Source organism: Marmota flaviventris, chromosome 16 (genome assembly GCF_047511675.1).
Source record: "Marmota flaviventris isolate mMarFla1 chromosome 16, mMarFla1.hap1, whole genome shotgun sequence".
Taxonomy (NCBI): Eukaryota; Metazoa; Chordata; class Mammalia; order Rodentia; family Sciuridae; genus Marmota; species Marmota flaviventris.
In genome coordinates this window covers 66151614-66174012 of record NC_092513.1, presented here as the reverse complement: position 1 = coordinate 66174012, position 22399 = coordinate 66151614, and the positions used below count along the sequence as shown (strand labels likewise).

The window sequence follows — 22399 nt, the reverse complement described above, 5'->3', positions numbered from 1 at the left end:
TGCTGCAGTCACCTTGCTTCTCACTGTGCTGACCCCCAACAGCTTTCGTAAAAGCAATTGACCTGTAGCCTGCCTGTCTTAAGCCAAAAGGATGTGTTGTATTGCTGAGCAAACGACCTGGATCTGTGGGAGAAATGCAAGGGCAGGAGTGCCTATGGGGGAAACCCCATCACCTGCCACCAAAAGCTGGACCTGGGTGAGACTCTCCAGTAAAAGTGGAGGGCCAGAGGGTGCACTGTCCTTCTCTCTGAGAGGACCCACTCTCTCCCTTAAGTGCCCCCCCTTTCCATTTTACTATTCCTTCTAATGAAACTCAGTCACATGTCTGAAACCTTTTGGACATCAGGGAGGAAGGCAGCTGCCAGCTCTCCTGGGAAGGCCAGCATACCTGTGACACTCAGAATGATGTGTTGAAGTTTGCCCCACCTGGGGAGGTGGACCCTGGAGGGCCCGCACCTGCAGAGGCAAGGAGAGAGTACACACCCAGTGTGGTGCACCCCTTCTCCTCTCTGTGCTGCCTCTAGATTAAGAAATGAATTCGAGGTGCAATTCCGTGTCCTCACTTTAGCACGTATGTTGAATACATGACAATTATAAGTGCTGGTTTTTATTTTTTATTGGTACTGGGGTTGAACCCAGGGGTGCTTAACCACTGAGCCACATCCCCAGTCCCTTTTTAAAATATTTTATTAGGGCCAGGGTCTTGCTGAGTTGCTAAGTGCCTCACTAAATTGCTGAGACTGGCTTTGAACTCTTGATCCTCCTGCTTCAGCTTCCCAAGCCGCTGAGATCACAGCCGTGCGCCACCGCGCCCGGTTCGGCTTTTTAATTTTTAAGAAATTGTGGAGATTGTTGCAAGTGACGCCTGGACTTCCAGCATTTGAGATTTTGGTCGAGATCAAAGAATATAAGTATTAAAGTATCAAGAGTGGGAGGGGTGAACGGCTGATAGAAAAAGAGCGACAAGGCGATGCGTCCCTGCAAGTCACACTTGGGAGCAGAACGACCTTGAGCTGAGCTGCGTCCCGACGCCAGGCTGTAGATGCTCATCCACCGCCGTCCGAAACCACAGTTGCCCTGGTTTTGCGACCGCTGCGCCCGCGGTTCCAGGCGGTGGCCGCACGGCGGCGGCGGCGGCCCTGTCCGCAGCTGCGCGCCGGCTGGGCGGCGGCATTTACGGTAGCGAGGGCCCCGGCCCGAGCGAGTCTACGGTCAGCCGGGGGCGATATTTACGGTAACGACGGCGAGCCCGCGGCAGGGTTGACGGCAGCGGGCTGCCTCGCGGCTCCGAGTCCCGCGGTCTCTGGCCGAGGCGGCCGCCTCTCCGCACCCCGCGGACAATGCGGCACGGCCCTCGGCCGCGGTGAGGGGCCGGGGCCCTCAGCCCGCGCCCGGCCTGAGCGCGGGGCCCTGCGCCCGCCCCCCATGGGTCTGTGCTACAGCCTGCGGCCAATTCTCTTCGGGGACACCGAGGACGCCCCCTGCGCGGACCCCGAGTCCCGGCTAGAGGACGCGCGGCCCGACCCGGCCCCGGCCGGGGCGGCGGGGAATGATGCGGCCGGGACCCCACTCCCACGAGGCGGCGGCCAGAGCGCAGCGAGCGCGCGGCCCAGCGCGGACAAGCCGAAGGGGAAGCGGCGGCACCCGGAGCAGCTGCGCGCCGAGGAGCGCGAGGCCGCCAGGGAGGCGCGGAGAGTGAGCCGCGGCATCGACCGCATGCTGCGCGAGCAGAAGCGAGACCTGCAGCAGACGCATCGGCTCCTGCTGCTGGGTAGGTCCCGCGCGCGGGCGGGCACAACGGGGCGCAGGGCGCGGCTCCCCGCGGGGTGGGCGACGGTCGCAGATGCGGTCCTGGCGGGTCAGACCGCCTGGGAGACCGCCGGCTGAGACAGGCCTGGAAAGGCTTTATCCGGACAGTATTTTGCTGCAGCCACTGAGAACACGCTCAGGGGTGGTTTTGCGCCTTTGCGATGCCGGCTGGTTGCGCGCTTGTAAGTAACTAATGAGCCTCTCCGGGAAGCATCCTCCTTCCCGGGAAGCGTCCTCCCTCCGGTCCTCGGGTTGATTCCCACAGTGCGCTCCGCGCCCTGCCCCGGCGTCAGGCAAGAAGCAAGGGAAGGCGTTACACGGCCTCTTAGCCTGACCGCAAAGCTCTCCTTCCCACCCCTGTGTTGGAGAAGAGTGCCGGCGAGTGTGGCTCGAGGACTGCTGGGAAATAACGTCAGCGTCCGAAGCCTCGGCCCCCGGCGCCTACAGGGCATCTCGAAGCCCCGCTCAGCCCCGGCGCTGTGGGAACGCTTCCTCGTCCCCAGCTCCCACAGCTGTCCCAGCATGGGCTGCAGGCAGGCGGAGGACCGAGCGCGCTCACCGCTGCGTGACGGGTGCTCTGTCCCAGCTGAGCTCAGCGTTAGCGAGCACAGGTGTGTCTCTGCCAGTTAGCGGCCAGAGTCACTTCCTGGACGCTCTGCTGTAGGATGAGGGGGGTGCGGGGATCCTGAATTCTTGACTCTACTTGTTGCCTTTTAAACTTTAGGGGAAAAAGTGACAAAGTGACGTGGGCTTTTGATCTCAAGTTAGTGACAAGAAGGAAGTCTTGGGTCTAGCCCTACTTGGGTCTAGCCCTGCTGTGCGAGGGGGAAGGAGCTAACCCATGACTGGAGTCAAAAGTCTGTTTACAAATGAAGGTGACTTTTAAAATCTAGACAACAATAAATATTGAATTTAGAAGGACTCACCTGCTGCAAGAATGATTAAAACAACATGAACCTGCTGCCATGTCATGGGAAAATATCTGAGTTCTAAAACAAAGGGAATTGTTTTCAAATAAATAACATGCCGCAGTCTGGCTGGGCACAATCAGGAGCCACTTGTCAAAAGAAACTAACTTTATTTTTAGAACCACACACCAAACAAAACAGCTCCTCAGGAAAAATCCTCAGAGCCTCAACTGCCACCACCGGCTTTTTTCAAGCCTCTCTCTCTCCCCCAAGCTTCTTCTCCACCTCCCACAATCCTCCTGCTCTTGAGGCCGATTGGCTGGGTCACGTGGGCAGAGCCAAAAAGTCCCCCAATGAGCAGCTCCGTGGTCTGAAAGGGCAGGGAAACAGTCCAATGAGCATCACCGCAGAGGAGCCAATCAGCTAGATGTTGCTGGGGCCGAGGAGCCAATCAGCTAGATGTTGCTGGGGCCGCTGTGAGCCAATCATCAGCCGGCAGCTGGATTGCTGGCAGCTGGAAGTTTGCTGGGGCCCCTTCGGCTGTGGCTCTCAACATCTCCCCCCTCTCTGTTTAAACAACAAGCATGTGGCTTAGGGACCGTGCCTGTTAGGCAGTCCAATTCAACATATGGTCCTTACCCGTCATCGGATGAACTGACCTCTAGGCGTCAGCCTCCTGTCTTAGGTTGGTACCACTGCAATTGGATCATACCCGTCACTGACTACCGGTCCAGCATACAGCTATACTTGTGGATAGGCCTTTGCACCAGTGGGGGGGTGAGGTTCTTTGCCTCACCTCTGTTGGCCCCCAAATTTTAGACCATCACTAGTAGAGGAGGATGCAAAATGCCATGACATTAAGCCAATTGAGGGCTCCTTTGAAAAATTGTACCACCGGTGACATCATCAGCAAAAATACCCCAACACTACCACAAGTCGCTGCACCAACAGATAGTTCAAAATGTATACAGGTGAGCTCACAATGTGTCCAGGCAAGTTCTGCAAGCAGTTCAGTGATGGCTATTGTAGAAGCTGTAGATTGGTTTTATCTTTGACTTCACCAGCACTGGGATGAAGATAGGAATTCTGGCAATAATGGCTAAAGAAAAAATTATGTAACATTACAGAAGGCACTAAAAGAAAACAATTTTCTTAACAATTTACATTATCTTTAAGAGAATTATTAAATATAATGAAAAGGAAAGGTGAAAGTAAACAAACAGATCTGTTAACCTTCTTTTTTGTTTACATATTAAAACAATCCTCAACAGTTGTTTACCCAATTTAAATTAAACCATATAAATCACGTGAAAAAAAAAATATTTGGATCCATATTATCATGAGCGCTCATCATATATGATATATGGACATACGTACATTCAAACATATAACACAAAACACAAGTGTGCACACATAACATAATACATACAACACATAACATTATAGTAAAGGCCTTATAACTTTTTACAGGTGAAATCTCCATTGCAATGTTTAAAAACTCTATAGTCAAAAAATAGAACTGATCAGCAAAACATTAACCTAGGTCTGTATGAGCTCAAAAAACAAAATAGAACTTCATGATATGGCAAAGGGCAATAATAAAATAGATATTGAAAAAAGCATCCTGGTTCTGTTGCAGATGTAAGAATAGCCAAACTGGAGTTTTGGATATCAGTTGTTATGGATTTGAGCCAAATCATCTTCTTTTTGGTCTGTAGAAATCGCTTTAGTTAATCTTTCTGGAATCCAAATCGGCTGCTGTTCTCCCTGTGGAAACACATAAACAGACCCCCGACTCCAGACAATCACTGGGTCAGGACCTTGGTTAATCTCTCTGGAATCCAAATCGGCTGCTGTTCTCCCTGTGGAAACACACAAACAGACCCCCGACTCCAGACAATTACTGGGTCAGGACCTTTCCATTGTCCTGTTAGAATATCCTTCCAAAGTACCTTGGGCTTATGTACATTTTTTGGACACATATGCCTTTCCGCAGCACTAAGTCCTGATGAATCCAAATTTAAAAAGTTTAGAGTAAAAAGGGTTATTTTAAGTTTATCTTTGGGGAATATATACCCCTTCCCAATTCCTTCTTTTTGCTTTAATAAGTACATTTTAATAGTTTGATGAGCTCTTTCAACTATGCCTTGTCCCTGTGGATTGTATGGGATTCCTGTTATATGAGTAATGCCAAATGTTGAGCAAAATTGTTTAAACGAGGTAGAAGTATAACCAGGGGCATTATCTGTTTTTAACTGTTTTGGAACACCCACAGTGGCAAAATTTTGTAAGCAATGAGCTATAACATCTTTAGTTTTTTCTCCGGCATGAAGGGAGCCCATCAAAAATCCAGAAGAAGTATCAACTGTAACATGCAAATATTTTAATTTTCCAAATTCTGGCAAGTGTGTGACGTCCATCTGCCAAATATGGTTAGGTATCAATCCTCTAGGATTGACTCCAAGATTAACTTGTGGTAAAAAGGTCACACAATTTTGACATTGTTTTATTATTTGTCTAGCTTGTTCCTTAGTTATTTTAAAACGCTTTTGTAAAGTATTAGCATTGACATGGAACTTTTTATGAAAATTTATAGCTTCTTCTAGTGTAGAGAAAATATGTATGTCATGTGTAGTTTTATCTGCTAAATCATTGCCCAAACTAAGGGCTCCAGGCAATCCTGTATGTGCCCTGATATGTCCTATAAAGAATGGATCTTTTCTGTCCCAGATTAGCCTTTGTATAGTGGAAAGCAAAGAGAAAACAGTAGAAGAAGGGGAAATCCTACCAGCATCTTCAAGAGATACTATAGCATTAACTACATACTGACTATCAGAAAATAAATTAAATACAGAATCTTTAAACATCACAAAAGCTTGTAAAACTGCATTAAGCTCTACCTTTTGAGCTGATTGTTTGGGTACTAAAAATGTAAAAGTTTGATCAGGGGTAACTACTGCTGCTGTACCATTATTTGACCCATCAGTGAATATATTTGGAGCATTCATGATAGGTATTTTTCTTGTCATTTTTGGAAAAACTACAGGATGCAATGACCAAAAAGACAATAAAGGATTAGATGGTAAGTGGTTATCAAATGAAACATTAGATTTGCACATGATTATTGCCCAAGTATTTAACTCATTAGCTAACTCATCAATTTGATTCATAGTATATGGAGTAATAATTTTATTGGGAGAAATTCCAAACACTCCCTTTGCTGCTTTTATTCCTTTGAGTATTAATTGTCCTACAGCCTCAGGATACCTAGTAAGAATAGTGTTAGGAGAATAAGATAAATGTATCCATAATAATGGACCTTCTTGCCAAAATACTCCTGTAGGAATATTTTTTGTTGGTAGTACAATAAATAATAAAGGCAAACTTATATCAATTCTATCCAAATGCATATTTTCCATATATGTTTCAATGATTTTTAATGCCTTTCTTGCTTCAGGCGTTAACATTCGGGGTGAATTTGGATCTGATGGACCTTTTAGGATATCAAATAAAGGTCCCAACTCTCCTGTTGGTATACCTAAATAAGGCCTTATCCAATTTATGTCTCCTAATAACTTTTGAAAGTCATTAAGTGATTTGAGTTGATCTACTCGTATTTGAATTTTTGGTGGACGGACCATGGTTGAGGATAATAGAACTCCTAAATAATTAATTGGAAAATTTAATTGTACTTTATCTATTGCTATCTCTAGATTATAATTTTTTAATAAGTTTGTAAGTGTGGCATAACATTCTAGCAATGTGTTTTTATCTTTGTGTGCTAATAATACATCATCCATATAGTGAAATATTTGTAGTTCAGGATTTTGATTTCTAAGTGGCTGGATTGCTTTGTTAACATAAATTTGACACATAGTTGGGCTGTTAGCCATCCCTTGAGGGAGTACTTTCCATTCATATCTCTGATCAGGACCTTCATGATTCAGTGCAGGGATAGTAAATGCAAAACGTGGACTATCCTCAGGATGAATTGGAATTGAAAAAAAACAATCTTTAATATCTATAACTAAAACATACCAGGTTTTTGGCAAAGCAGACAACTGAGGAATCCCTGATTGAGCAGGTCCCATAATAACCATCTCATTATTAATGGCTCTTAAATCTTGCAATAATCTCCATTTACCAGATTTCTTTTTGATGACAAAAATGGGAGTATTATGGGGAGATACAGAAGGTTGTATATGTCCTTCTGCTAATTGTTGTTTGACCAGGTCATGGGCTGCTTGTATCTTTTCTTTAGTCAGGGGCCACTGAGGAACCCATACTGGTCTTTCTGATTTCCAAGTAATTTTTATTGTCTCAGTGGCCCTTTCTGAAAATCCAACCCATGTCTGTCTGTTCCTTGATCTATTTGTATTGGTGCTGCTATACCTTGTTCTTGTTTTTCTAATCTTTTTCCTTTCCTAAAACCTTGTCTAGTCATAATAGTGGGTGCATTTTGGTTGATGTTATTTGTTAATGTCAAACCTAATTGATCTAGGACATCTCGTCCCCATAAATTTACGGGAAGATTATCCAATACATGTGGCTGTATAGTTCCTTCACATCCTTCAGGATCCTTCCAATCTAATACCATTGCACTTCTATGGGGATTAGTCGCCACTCCTAGGCCTCGAAGCGTTTGAGTGGCTTGTTGTAATGGCCAATGTTTTGGCCATTCTTGACGAGAGATGATGCTAAGGTCTGCACCTGTATCCAGTAGCCCATTAAATTCATGTCCTTGAATATTTAGTTTTAGCATGGGGCGAGAATCTAAATTTAAAGAAAGCATAGCCCAATCTACACCTGTGGAACCTAATCCCTTGGAACCTCTTTCTACAGTACGACTGGAAAATTTATCATGTAGGCTGGGTATTATTAGTAACTGTGCTATTCTATCTCCTGGTGAAATTACTGATATACCCTTTGGAGAACTGGCTATAATTTTTATTTCACCTTCATAATCGGGATCAATTACCCCAGGACTTATCATAAGTCCTTTTAGAGTAGAAGAGCTGCGTCCCAATAATAAGCCTACTGTTCCTTTGGGAAGAGGTCCTTTCACCCCTGTGGGAATGATTTGAACTCCCATCTCTGGAGTTAGTACTGCTCTGGCGGAGGCGCAGATGTCCAACCCTGCGCTCCCTCTGGTTTGTCTGATGAGGGATCTGATGGACAATGTGTCCTGGGCACTACCCTGATGGGGTTGCTGGGTTCCTCCAGTGCTCCGTATATTTGTGGTTTTGGGCCCCGGAGCATTGGGCCCCCTTGTCCATTTTTTGGCAATGGAGCCTGATGCCTTTCTCCACGATATCGTGGATAAACACCTGGTCCTTGTTCGTTTTTTGATAATGGAGTACCCTCTATGGTGGTTTGAGAACGGCATTCATTAGCCCAATGTCTCCCTCTACGGCATCGTGGGCAAATACCTGGTATTCTACTCCTTGGATACCTAGTTTTGTTAAACCCTCCTCCAATGCGGCAATTCCTTTTAAAATGTCCTGTTTGTTCACAATTGTAGCATGTTCTTGGCCTGGCATCTAAAGCCTGTTTTACTGCAGCTGCCACAATTTGCCCTTGTTCATTAATGTCTCTGGCATCTAAAGCCTGTTTTACTGCAGCTGCCACGACTTGCTCTTGTTCATTAATGTCTCTACATAATTTAATATATGTGTTTAAATCTTCATGTTTCCATGGTCTAATGATATCTCTGCACCAACGATTCGCTTGCTCATAAGCCAGGTGTTTTAGTAATGGCATTGCTTGTTCTGTATTCCCAAAAACTCTGGTAGCTGTTTGAATAAGCCTATCTACAAATTCAGCATAAGGTTCATTAGCTCCTTGTATTACCTTAGATAATTGACCTTGTAAACCTCCATGTCCTTGTAAAGTCTTCCATGCCTTAATTGCATCTGCAGCAATTTGTGCGTATACGCCAGGATCATATGCAATTTGTTGCTGCTGATCCTCATAAGGTCCCTTTCCTAACAACATATCTAGATTTCTCTGAGGATAACCAGCTGCTGCATTTCGCCTAGCCGTCTCCTTGCAAAATTCCTCATTGGCAACCTTCCATAACAGGTATTGTCCTCCATTTAGCACAGCTTTACACATATTAGCCCAATCTGCTGGCGTCATGTTCAAGTTGTTAATGGATTCGACCAAGCTTACAGTGAAAGGTGCTTGAGGACCATAGGTTGTTACAGCCTCTTTTAGCTGCTTCACTGTTTTGAAATTTAAAACTTGGTAAAATCGCTGCCCTCCTGCCTCAAATACAGGGCATGTTAATATTTGAGATCTTGTCTCAGGATCCCAACTATCAACTGCGGGGGTTGGGGACCTCCCAGCATATGGAGGTGGCCTTGTTAGTTGGACACTTACGTCCTCTGGTGATAGAAAGGTGTTAGTAGCAGTCTCCTGTAGAGGTGGTGCTGTTGGTTGGACACTTACACCCTCTGGTGATAGAAAGGTGTTAGTAGCAATCTCCTGTTGTAACTTTCCCCCTGATGGCTTTTTCTGTTTTACACTTTCTGTCTCTGTCTGACTAACTTGAGAGGCCTTCTCTTTTACTTGAATCTTTTCCTCTGTCTGACTAACTTGAGAGACCTTCTTTTTTACTTGAATCTTTTCCTCTGTCTGACTAACTTGAGAGACCTTCTCTTTTACTTGAATCATTATGTCTTCTCCTTCCTCTACCATTGTCTGAACTGAAGGCTTTGGACTAAGCAAACAAGATACGAACGTCCACAATGGCAATGTGCCAACTGGCAGAGTCCCTGGGCTTTTCTTTTCTATTCTTTTTAAATCTTCACCATGATGGTTCCATTGTGATATATTTAACAACTCCTCCTTAAAAAGCCATGGGCTACATTTTTGTATTGTATCAACGTATGCCCTGACTGTTCTTGATTTTACTGAGATGCCTCCTTCCTCTAACAATTTACTTAACACTCTTTCAGTTTGTTTTTTACTAATTTCTGATCCCGTATTTCTACTATAATACAACCCAACAAGATGACGCCAAACAAAACCGAGACAGAATGAGATAAAAAGGGAACAACAAAAAGTCATTATAGCCTTTCTATCCTCCTGACATGTGCATCCGTCCTTTCTCCCTATCTGTTCCTCAGACGTAAATAGTTTTTCCTCAGATGTGAGCGGTTTTTCTTCCGTCTCACTCATCTCCAGGGACAGGCAACTTAAAACAAAAGTGAAACAAAATAACAAAAGAAGAATCTTAAAATGGCTACCCATCCTCTCGCCCTGCCCTCAGGGGCGAGCAGTTTCACTTACCCTCAGACGCTCCCCGTGCGAGCCACCAAATGCCGCAGTCTGGCTGGGCACAATCAGGAGCCACTTGTCAAAAGAAACTAACTTTATTTTTAGAACCACACACCAAACAAAACAGCTCCTCAGGAAAAATCCTCAGAGCCTCAACTGCCACCACCGGCTTTTTTCAAGCCTCTCTCTCCCCCCCCCAAGCTTCTTCTCCACCTCCCACAATCCTCCTGCTCTTGAGGCCGATTGGCTGGGTCACGTGGGCAGAGCCAAAAAGTCCCCCAATGAGCAGCTCCGTGGTCTGAAAGGGCAGGGAAACAGTCCAATGAGCATCACCGCAGAGGAGCCAATCAGCTAGATGTTGCTGGGGCCGAGGAGCCAATCAGCTAGATGTTGCTGGGGCCGCTGTGAGCCAATCATCAGCCGGCAGCTGGATTGCTGGCAGCTGGAAGTTTGCTGGGGCCCCTTCGGCTGTGGCTCTCAACAATAACACAAAATAAATATGATAGTGCTGCCTTATCTCCAGGGGTTTGATCCAAGGTCCCATGGATAACTGGGACAGTGTAGGCACCAGACCCTCTCTGTACCTGCTTTCCCCTATACATACACACCTATGGTAAAGTTTAATTTATAATGTGTATGAAGGCATGACAAACAAAACAGCAATTATAACCACTTACTGTAATGAAAATTATGTGAAGGTGGCCCCCTAAAAGTCTTATTATGTTTACTCACTCTTCTTGTGAGTTTTAATGAGACTGTATAGTGAAACATATCTCTAAAAAATTAATGAAAAGCAGTTCTGGGACGGTGGGAAGCTCTGTGGTAGACTGTGTACTTAGTGTGCCACCAGGCCCCGGTTCCATCCCCAGCACCAAAATAATGATGAAATAATAATTACTGTTATTTTGTTATATGTTAGTTATTTTGTTACATATAACATTATTAGTAATTTGTTATATATCATAGAAATAATGAATATATAATAAAAATTTAGTAAACTGTTTTTTGGGAAAGAGAAGTGGGAGGTAGTGTCTGAAGAACAGAATGGTGGGCTCTAAGCAGCCCATTCTTTGAACAGGTTTTGAATGACCACATTCATGGACATTGTTTATCTCCGGCCTAGTGGAGCTGGTGATCAACGTCGCCTGCCACCTGCCCTTGAATGAGAGGACTGGTGTGCCGAGTTCTCCACCCAAGGACATCACACTGCAACTCGGGCTGTTACTTCTGTCTGATGCTGTTTGTCAGGTGTTTTGTAGATTTGAGTTTTGAACACAGAAAGGTTCTTGGTTTTGTTGGCATTCCCGATGGATTTACTGAGCAAACAATGTTTGAATCAGAGCCCTGACATGCAACCAAGGATGTCCTCAGATGCTTGCTTCTCCTTGCCCCGCCTGCCTACTGGTTCTGGAAGTGAGTGGGGAGCCTGGCGTGGGGGTCAGAGCACTCACAGGCTCCAGGAGGGAGCCTTGCTGCAGGGCTGCCAGCTAGACAGCTCAGGGCTGCACAGTCCCGGGTGCTCTCCTCCCCACGGTCATTCCTCCCCCGGGAGTCCCTGCACAGACCAGATGAGCCCCTCTGAGCCTCAGCTCCCTTGCCAATACTAATACCAGTGTGAGGACTCATCGGGAGGAGTCAGCGAAATGGGTTGAGGTGATCTCTGTGAGCTCACACTCAGGAAGGTGGACCGGTCTCAAAACCCCTCATCCAACTGTACCAACAGAATCTCTTCCCGGTGCTACTCATGCTCTCCATGGTGCACACGACACGACACTCGCACAAGAGTCACAGCCCTGCAGGGTGCGGCAGAAGGTCGCACAGTGGAGTGGTCCTGCGGGAGATGCGGATGGGCACGCAGGCGTGGGCAAAAACGAGGAGGGAGAGGGGCTGCCTGAGCTGGATGGCGCATCTCGTGGGGTCTCAACACCCTGGGGACTGACAAGGCGGTGGCCGGACACCTGGATCTCTCTGCCTTCTAGCTGCGGTAATGTGGGGCCACCATTCTCCTCAGCAAGGAACCTCAGAGGCAGAGGTGTGGAGGGAGCAGAGAACGAGGAGCTTCGCTTTGGGCATTGGAAACAGCTGCAGTGGGGCTCCCATGGCAGATCTGTGAAGGGGCTGGGTGTCCCTGGGGGTCTGCAGCAGGAGGAACGCTCAGGTGGAGCCAGAGAGATGCCCAGGATGGGCAGAGCCAAAGGGAAGGGCCTGGACAGGGGCTCATGGAACTGCAGCCATCCAGAGGCGCTGGAGGAAGGCCAGGCAGGAAAGGGCTTGAGAGGAAGAGAGCACGCAGCAGTTTCAACCAGGAGCTCGAAGATAATACTGAAGGTGATCCATCGGCTTGGCTGCTTGTGGGATCAGGAGCGGGCTGAAGATTGACACAGTGTGAACGTGGACACCCACGGTGCCTGTTCTGGGTGGACTTGGTTGCAGAAGACAAAGCAGCTGCCCCCGTGCCTCTCTGGTGCCCACAGAGAGGTGGCTCAGGAGGGTACAGAGGATGCCCTAGTGGCACTCCTTCTAAGAGGAAGGTAAAGGTGGGGGAGGAACTACCGTCTTCCAGCTCAGGAAGTTCCTGATCACTGTAGCCTCTGCTTTGATGCTGGTGATGAGTCCACCACGTAGCACTGGGGCATGGATCCAACCCGGCCCCTCCACCACACTGTTGCGTACGTCTGTAAATTACAGTGAGATCCTGCAGTAGCACACAGGATTTGCAGTTCAGATGGGACCAGGAGAGGCAGCAAGTTCCCTTGCTGACCCCATCTTCCCAGGTTTCCAGACATAAGCCTTTTCAACAACGACACCTACCTGATAGGGCCTGAAATCAGCTCATGACATTGAAAGCGACAATCAGGAGACTTCCCCAGTGTGTTGCTCAGCTTGCCTTGCCATAACCAAAACACCTGCCAAGAGCCACAGGAAGGAGGGAGAGTTTATTTTGGCTCATGGTTCCAGAGGTTCAGTCTATGGAGGTTCATGTCCATTGCTCTGGGCTCAAGTGAAGGGCATGGTGGAGGGCACTGCTCTATCCCTGGCAAGCAGAAGCAGGGAGAAAGGGGGAGAGGAGGAAGGGGCCAAGGGAAGAGGTACCCTCCAGAACTCTTCCAGGACCTGCCTCCTCCAGCCACACCCCCTGCCTAAGCTGCCACACCATTAGTCACATTAGACTACTTCCTAGTCTGAATGGACTGATTCGCTCGTGGCTCTCACAATCCAGTCATTTCACCTCAGAACATTTCCACATTAACAGAGGTGCCTTGGGGGGTGCCTCCCATGCAAACCATGGCAACCACTATGTAATTAAATAAGAATAAAGAACCCTACAGAATTGCTCCTCATCTCCCAGCACCCAGAATAATTTAGTTCCTGTGTAATTCACTCATACCTAATATCAGTTCTGGTTGATTCCAAACTGAAATCACCCTTTGGCTGAAAATTCGGTGCTGCTAACTGGAGCAGCGTCAGGCTCCTGTATTCAAGAGTCAGGTGGAAACTGTCCCATCATTTCAGTTCCCTTTCCAGGGAGGAACAGGCAGAGCACAGGGCACTTGGGGCCGTGGAGCTACTCCACATGCACATCCTTGTTCATTTGTGCAGATCCACAGAACACCCAGCAAAGAGGAAGAGCAGCCCAGACCTGGGCGGGAATGGTGTCTAGTCCAGCCCCGTGGATGGCACCAGATGGACAGCTCCGGGCATGGTGACAGTGCCTTGAGGGACGGGGATGGGGAACGGCTGTGCCAGCTGCTCCGTATTACTCTGAACCTAAGAGTCCTACTAGGAAAAGAGGTGGGTGAAAAGACTTTGTCCTTGGTTGGAATCCCGGAAGGGGGAGCTGATGGGGAGGAGGACTCGCAGGGCCAGAGAGCAGGTCATGTGACAAGCTTCTCAGGGCCACAGACACCACCACCTCCTCCTCCAAAAGAGCCCAGGTAGGTTGGCCAGAGCAGGAACGAAGTGTTCGTAGTTAAAAGACGCACCCTGTGATAGGAAGAGCATCACCTACACCCCGCTGATGCCTTTCTGGGTGACTGTCCCCAGCAGCAGAGGCTTCAGGCTGGCTCTGTGGTATTGACACCTTGCTGGACACGGAGACCAGCACACACGCTGGCCCTGGTCCCTGCTGGTGCCCTGGCTCTGGCCTTGTCGGGAGGAATGGCAGCTCTCGCCCTGATGCTGGTGTGGCCTCTCCCAGCGCCCCTGCCGATGGTGTCAGGGGAGCTTCCCATCATCAGCCTCGGGGTCCGGCTACCCTCTCCAGCCCTGCCGTGTCCATCTGCTGCCCTGAGGAAACGTCAGTAAGCACCTCAAGGACCCTGGAGCCACTTTCCCCTAATCCTCTAGCAGAGGCCTGGAGATGGAGGCCCACAGTGCTCCAGTTGGTGTTCACGAACATTTTGAAAAGTCACGTCCCCTTGAAGGAAGGGAACTGTCCTGGGAAAGCTCAGGCAGGGGTCTTAACTGGAAAAGGAGGAGCACCATATCCACACCTGGAGTGTCAGGGGCAAAGGTGACTTTATTTGTCAACCACACGCATTTCTTTAGGGTCCACAGTGTGCTTCTCTGGGTCACAGAGATTCCCCCAGATGGAGGGCACAGTCTCAGCTTTGCTCCCATGGCAGCCCCTGAAGGCCCTGCCTGTGAACACCATGGCTCTGGGGACACGTGCGCTTTGGCGGACAAATTCCAATTGTAGCAGTGGGTCACAGTGACCGCAGCCCCTGGGTTACAGGGCCAGTCACACAGAGGACAGTGTCCCCTCCCTGCCTCAACTGTGGTCCCAGCCTCCAGGGAGACCTTGCACCTGAATGCTTTGTTGTGGGCCACTGTGCCTAAAGACCAAGAGTGTCTGAGGCACCACTGTGGCCAGGGTCTTGGGGTAGAGGGTGAGGACAGCGAGGAGCGGGTCTCTCAGGGTCAACCCACAGCTAGGCACACCCCATGTTAAATACCCCAGACTCCTGCCAGCCCAGGTCAGAGGGAGGCAGGCGGGCTCTGGCAGGCCCTGCTCCCATGCCAAGGGACCTGCCACCGCACAGCCACATAGCCTGCAGGGGTCTTCCGACACCACCTCCTGCACTCTTATCTCTTCTTTAGGGTCCACATTTTCTTATTGAATGTCCGCATTTTCTTATCGAATCTTGCCCTTTTGTGGAACATGTGACGCAGACCTATAAAGTTATTCATCGGGGTAAACATTAAGTCCATTACCAAAAGTTGTTTAAATTTTAACAGCTTTTCTGATATTGTAATTGAGATACATAAAATCGCACATATTAAAGCGGATGATTGGATGAATTTAACATGCATGTGCCCCCAAAACCATCCTACAACCAAGGAATAAGCACATCCCCCACCTGCAGGTCTCCTCCTGCCCTTGGTTTGCTTTCATGGAGATACTCGACATGTGTCACTCAGCACTGTTAACCACAGGCACAGTGTCGCACCCGGCTCTCTACATCCTGCTCCTCTTGTGTGCCTGAGGCTTTGCCTTCCTCCCGCCCCTGGAAACCGCCATTCCATTCTCCACTTCTGCGCTGGACTCCTGTGGATTCCACATGTGACTGAGGCAGGCAGCTCCCTTCCCTCTGTGACCAGCATGTGTCCCTAGCATTACATCCTCCAGGCTCATCCATCCATGGTGTCACACCCGGGACGATTTTCTCCTTTTTAACGCTGTGTGATACTCCATGGCATATGTATACCACATTTTGATCATCCATTCATGAACCCATGGACATTTAGCGGTTTCTGTGGCTTGCTGTTATGAGTAATGTCACAGTGAACACAGGAATGCAGCTCTCTTTGACAGAGAGATTAATGTTTGGGGACATATACAAGAATCAGGATCGCTGAACACTTCGGTGGTTGTCTTTTGAGCTTTCCACAGCAGCAGTGCCATGTTGTGGCCACCAGCAGTGGACAAGAGTCCCAACCCCCACATCCTTGCCAACACTCACCCTCTTTTGGTTTTTGACACTAGCCATCCGAGCAGGTGTGAGGCCATGGCTCACAGAGGTTTTGACTTGCATTTTCTGATGATGAATAACATCAGCATTTTCTCATAACCCATTGACCATTTGCATGTCCCCTTTGGAGAAGCGTCCTTCAGATCCTCTGCCGTCTTTCGGTCGAGCTGGTTGGCTGTTTGCTGTTGAGCTGTAGGACTTGGTAGGTATTTTGGAGACTGACCACTTGCTGAGTGCATCTTGGGGGTGTTATTTTTGATGTTATTAGAAATGGGATTGTTTTCTTAATTTCATATTTGGATAGTTCCTTGTTTATATAAAGAAATGCAACTGACCTTTGTACATTTTTTCTGTATCCTGCACTTTTCTGAATTCACTGAACAGTGCTGACAGTTTTTGAGGAGCCCAGGGTTTCCATTGTGTAAGATGACGCCATCTGCAAACAGATCTCTGTGCCTCCTCCTTTCCAGTGTGGATGCCCTTTGTCTCCTGCCTCATCGCTCTGGCTACCGCTGCTAGGATGGTGCTGGATAGAACTGGTGACAGAGGGCACCCTTGCCTTGTCCCTGGTCTTGGAAGACGAGCTTCCAGGCTTTCACTGGGGAGTTCGAGGGTAACCTCGTCATGTCCAGTGCAGCCCCTCTGCACCTGGCATTCGGACTTCAGGTCATGGAAGAGTGTGGGACTTTGTCAGGTCTTTTCAGCGGCCATTGGCAGGTCATGTGACCTTTGCAGGACCTGATTGTGTGGTCTGTCACATGCACTGATTGGCATGTGTCCAGCCCGTCTGCAGCGCACTCATTCACCCGGCACCCCAGGGGTCGCCCCGGTTGGTCCTGGTGTCCCCTCTCTTCATGTGCTCTCCTTCCAGTCTGCCAGGATTCTGCTGAGGACCTCTGTGTGCATGGCCTCCAAGGATGTTGAGCTATGGTTTTGATTTCAGCATCTTCGTGCAGCTTTGGTGTCAGAGGGATGCTGGTCCCATACCGTGAGCTGGGAAGTATTCCCTCTTCTTAATTGTGTGTAAGGGTTTGAGGATTGGTGTTAACTCTTCAAGGGTTCAGTAAGTTTCTCCAGTGAAATTTTAGTCATAAAAGAGTGTTGAATTTCAGCAAATTCTCACCGGTCCTGGTCTTTTATTTGTTGGTTAGTTTGGAATCATGGACTCAGTCTCCTTGCTCATGATTGGTCTGGGTTCAGATTTTCTATGTATTCATGATTCAGACTTCACAAGTTGTATATTTCTAGAAATCTATCCATTTCTTCTAGGTGACTGAATTTATTGGCATATGTCATCTTTTATGATCCTTTCTGTCTCCGTGGTATAAGTTGTGATGTCTCTTCTTTCTGAATTTATTCATTTGAGTCTTCTCTCCTTTTTTTAGTCTAGCTAAACATTTATCAATTTTATCAATTATTTTATCTTTCCTCCCCACCTCCAGAGATTAAAAAAAAAGAATCCTCACAATTTCAACTGAGATAGCATCACTTGGTTATTGGTTATTGGTTGTTGAGGGTTAAAGGTAGAGGTGTGTGATCTCAATTTGGTTTGGGGGGATGTTTTGTCTTGTTTGGGTCTTACTGGAGTCAAACCCAGGTCCCCACCACATGGAGACCAGTGCTTTATCACTGAGCCACATCCCCAGCTCTTTTTAAATTTGATTTAGAGACAGGATCTCACTTAGTTGCTTAGGGCCTCACTAATAGCTGACACTGGCCCCAAACTTGCAATCCTCCTGCCTTAGCCTCCAAGTAGCTGGTATTACAGGTGTGCGCCACCATGCCCAACTTTTGAGTTGGAATTGTTTAAATGTATCTTTTTTGCATGCTTCAAAGAAAACTGAGAGTGGCAAAGATGTGTTGCAGAACACATGCTTGCAGGGCCAGCACCTGGGCCAGCTGAGCTTGGAGCAGGCATCAGCTGTTTGTGCAGAGGGACAGTTTAGGCCACAAGGTAAAGTCAAGGGTGCTGTCTGTCATGCAGATACGTAAGTCACAAAAAAGAAAGAATTTGCAAAAAAAATTATCAAATCCTAATGTGATCGATCAAATACAATGAAAATAATTGCTATGACTTTTGTAAGACAAGTCTAACGAGAAGATCGGAACTGTGTCTGGGAGGAGTTATGATTTCACTTAATTGGGGTTCACGGCCAGCATTCCCTGTGGTCCGAATCCACCGTGAATGTCCTTCTGGTGATGCTGACCTGCCGCGAGACGTCCCTCAGCCGTCTGTGCAGACCTCAGGGGGGCTTGAGGTGGACACTGGCCGCAGGCGGTTTGGATCATTTTCCCTTCCCGAGGAGACATCTTGTGCTGAGCTCCTGTTTTTGCTGCTTCCGTGTTTGGGCAGTGGTGTGTGTTTTGTGGTGCTGGGGTCGGAACCCAGGACTCCATGCTAGTAAAGGCTCTGTCACCAAGCCACACCCAGCCTCTGTTCTTGATTTCTATTTGAAACGGTGAATCTGCTATGAAGTCACGGAAGTTTTCTGTTGCCAAACAAAATCCAGCACATGAGTAAGTCTGGGCTTTCGACATGGCCTTCCTCTGCCACGAGCAAATACATCCGGGGATTCCTGCGAGGCAGCAGGTTAGACCGTGGGACGGGGGGTGGACAGAGCCCCTCAGACCTGGCTCCTGGGGGCACATTCCACAGTAAGTCTGCCTCCCCTCCTCCCTCTAAGCACCCCCACCACTTTGCGTAATTCTCAACCAGACTTTTTGGGTGTCTCATGACCACTTGAGTTAAAAACGCCAATCCCTCACCATGGCGAAGGCTCCGTGCTCGTACCGTGGGCCTCGCCCCCTGCCCTCTTCCTGCTCTCCCGGGGACCGGCCACAGAGCCTTCCTCTGTTCCTGACTGAGCCTCGCTCTTGTCCTCGTTGCCGTGGGCGCCCTCCGCTCTCCAGGGCCTCCCCGCTGCCCTCGGCCTGGCCACCCCACTGACACGGGAGTCCCACGGAAGGTGACCCAGCCTCAACACGACAGTGCTCAGTTCCGTCATGACCACGGCGTCCACCGTGATGAACTCCTGCTCACTCAGAGCCTCTAAGAGAGTGACCTTGGGCCTGTCCTGCAGGTGGCCCTCGGTGGCTGTGCTCCTGCTTCCTTCCAGGGCCTTGCTCTGACTGTTCCCTTCACAGGCTCAGCACAGCCCCTGGAAGCTACGTGCTCACTGCCCACTTCAGCCAGGTCTCTTGGCAGAGAGGCCTTACTGGACCGTCCTGCCTAGAAGAGCTCAGCCTCTCCCGCCCTTCGCTCTATTTTCCAAGTCGACCTCCCCCGGCTCGCTCTTCACCGTGCTTCTCCCCCTCCCTCGGAAGCTCCAAGAGAGAAGGGACTCATGTTTACTCACTGTTACTTCCCTGGAGACTTACAATACGTGGTAGTGGGCACCTACTCTGTAGTGGTCACTCTATTTTTAAAACCTGGATATGCGGCTCAGGGGTAAAGCACTTGCCTAGCATGTGCGAGGCCCTGGGTTCCATCCCCAGCATTGCAAAATATAAAAAGCTAACTTCCTATGTGTTGTTGGCTTTCATTGCTGTCACAAAATGACCGAGATAAATAACTTAAAGACAGAAGGATTTATGTTGGGTCACAGTTACAAAGGGTTCAGTTATGGCTGGTTGACTTTGTTATTTGGGGGTCTGTGGCAGAGGAAGCAGCTTACCTCATGGCAGCTGGTACACAAAGAGACCAGAGTGGCCGGGTCTCAATTCCCCTTCAAGGGTACATCCCCGGTGACCTAACTTCCTTCCACCAGGCCTCACCTCCTAGAGGTCCCACCAGCTCCCAGAGCACCACAGAATGTTGTCCAAGCCTTTGGCACAGAGCCCTTTGGGGGACGTTCAGGAGTCAAACTGTGGCGCCTGTGTTAGCTGTTCACACTGCCATGCAAATACCCGAGAAGGCTCAGGGTTCTGATGTGTCCAGTCCAAGGTCATGTGGCCCCATTGAGGGGCCTTTGACTCTCCTCACAGGAGTATGTGGGGGAAACCACTGACCTCACCAGCCAGGAAGCACAAAGGAAGAGGAAGACACTGGGTCCCATGGTCCCCTCCAAGCACACACCCCAGTGACCTAAGGACTCCCAGTAGCCCCACCTCCTAGAGATTGCCCTACCCTGGGGACCAAGCCTTACCCTGGGTCCTTGGGGACCCTGCTAGACACAGCAACAGCCTTGATGGGCGTTTGCACCAGAAGCATTACTGTCCTTCACGTTATGTGGTCAGTGACAAAGACGGGGAGACCAATGGTGGGTCAAACCTGGCAGGGCACTGCTGAGGCGCAGGGCAGGAGGGTCACGGGAGCAGGCACACCAGTCCCCACAATCCAAATATTACTGAAGGAACTAAGTGTTCATCAGTGCAACCTTTTTATATCTCCTCAGTGATAAAGTCTGAAACCCAGTTGTAAGCTTAGCCCTGGTTTGGGGAATTATGAAAAAAAATTAGAATTTTAGAGAAATTCCATGGTATTTTCAATGTATCAGCAAAATCAAGGTGTGGTATGATTCGACACCAGGTGAAGGTATTTTGACACTTTTAAATATTAGCAACTTATAAATGTTTAAAAAATTGTTAATGAGATTGCACACACATACACACACAACATGTGTATGTGTGTGTGTGTACATGACTCAAGCTAGAAACAGAAAACCCAATTTATCACCTTCAAATGAGAAATGGTTACTTTCTTCATAAGCTATCTTTGGAAATCCTTACCAATACAAAAAAAATAGAATTTTAGAGAACCATGTATCACAATAAATCATGATAGACGTGTCTACATTCCAAGTTCTTATGATTGAAGTTCATCTCATAGACCCTGTGGCATAAGGTAACACAGGCTTTTCCTTCAATACTTTCTCTACATTGGGGACCCATTCCTGAGGCCCTGCCTCTCATAGGGATACTCCAGCATAGGATTCTAATGGAGCATAAGAATCATTTTTAATTTATAAAACTTCATTCTTGATGTCTCCCTTTCAGCTTTCCATTACATCACAAATGGATCACCTCCAAGTGAAGGTTAGGTGGGATCTCTTCCGTTGCACAGTTAAATGGGTTTTGAAATTTGGAAATTTCCTTTGCATGTACGTCAAGTTCTTTAAAATACTCCTGAAATTTTCCTTTGAGTTTGCAAAATGTCCCTGCCGTAAATTTGGATGGGAATGGAGACATCACGTCCTGTTTTGGGTTTTGACAGCACAGGACGTGTGTGAGGGAACGCACATGGCATTACTTGTGATTCAAACATGAGCGTCCTCTGGATGGCCTATTTACAATATAAGATTTGCATCTAATTGCAGTTTTGCTTCATAATTGTAGGTTGGATTACTTGAGAAACAAGTCTTCACTAAAAGCTGATTCCCAAAGCAATCCAGCATTCATTAATGAAGATCCTGAAAGGTTCTCTTTTTCCATAAAAATTTCCATCTCATCCCTGAGCTCAAGAATTCACACTGAAACATCACCACTGCTAAGCCACTGAAGTGCTGTAACCTAAGGAGCTTCTATTTGTGCCAAACATTAATGGAACTGACAATGTCCACTAAAGTAAGCAGAGTCCACAGCTGCTGGTGGGAGACCATAAATGGCCGCCAGATGCAAACACTCTATATTTTCACAAGCTTTGCAGATTTGTCCCACTAAACCTTTCTCTAGTCCACATTCATTTCTACTACCCTTCGTAGTGTTGGCTCATCTTAGTGGATCCCCCTCGAGGTGGCACTAAATTAGAGTCTTCTCTGTCTTTGAAAATACCTTCACCATGATTGTTCTACAGAGATTGTTCCTGGAGGTCACCTCTCAGTCACTTTGCACTCAACACTGATGCCTTGAGTGAACAATTACAACTGAGCATGACCAGTACTGACACCTAGCCCATCACAAGCCAAGAAAACCACCTTGGTTTTTAATTAACTATGAATCTTGCTGCCAGCATCCTTGATTCCTTAAGCAACTGTTCTTGGCAAATGGCTAGTAGTTTATTTTCCCTGGACACTCTTTTTTCTGCTGCTGCAAGCAAGCATCTAATTAATACCAGCAGGTGGTTTTTCTTGCTTGGCTAACAAATGAGCCATGTAAATATGGGGGGGGGGGGGCACATGGGGAAAACCATATGAATTTGAGGGGAGAAACATTCTCAGTTCATACAAACAGAGGCAGCTAGCCAGGGTCACCCACAGGCCACATTGGTAGCCCAGGTCTGGACCCTACAGACAGCCCCACACACGTGAGCCGATCACTCTGAAAGACCACTTTCACCGGGGGAGATGGATACCCCCCCACCCTGGTGACCACGAAGCAGGCCTGGGGTGGACACTCAGTGTTCACTGAAGGCACAGAAGACTGGCCCAGCTCCTGCTCACACGGGGGTGGGGGGGGGGATCCCAACCAAGTACTCTGGCCCTTCCCACTGAT

At 48.1% G+C, this 22399-nt stretch overlaps 1 protein-coding gene across 1 annotated transcript in view; it reads left to right on the top strand.

Annotated features, from left to right (window-relative positions):
• The first annotated feature begins 1425 nt into the window (after positions 1 to 1425).
• The window catches only part of Gnal (G protein subunit alpha L), a 125320-nt gene continuing 104346 nt past the window's right edge, over positions 1426 to 22399 (top strand). Inside the window, exon 1 of the mRNA XM_071602747.1 lies at positions 1426 to 1771. Within this exon, the coding sequence (XP_071458848.1) occupies positions 1426 to 1771 (346 nt within the window). The remainder of the gene's footprint in view (positions 1772 to 22399) is intronic.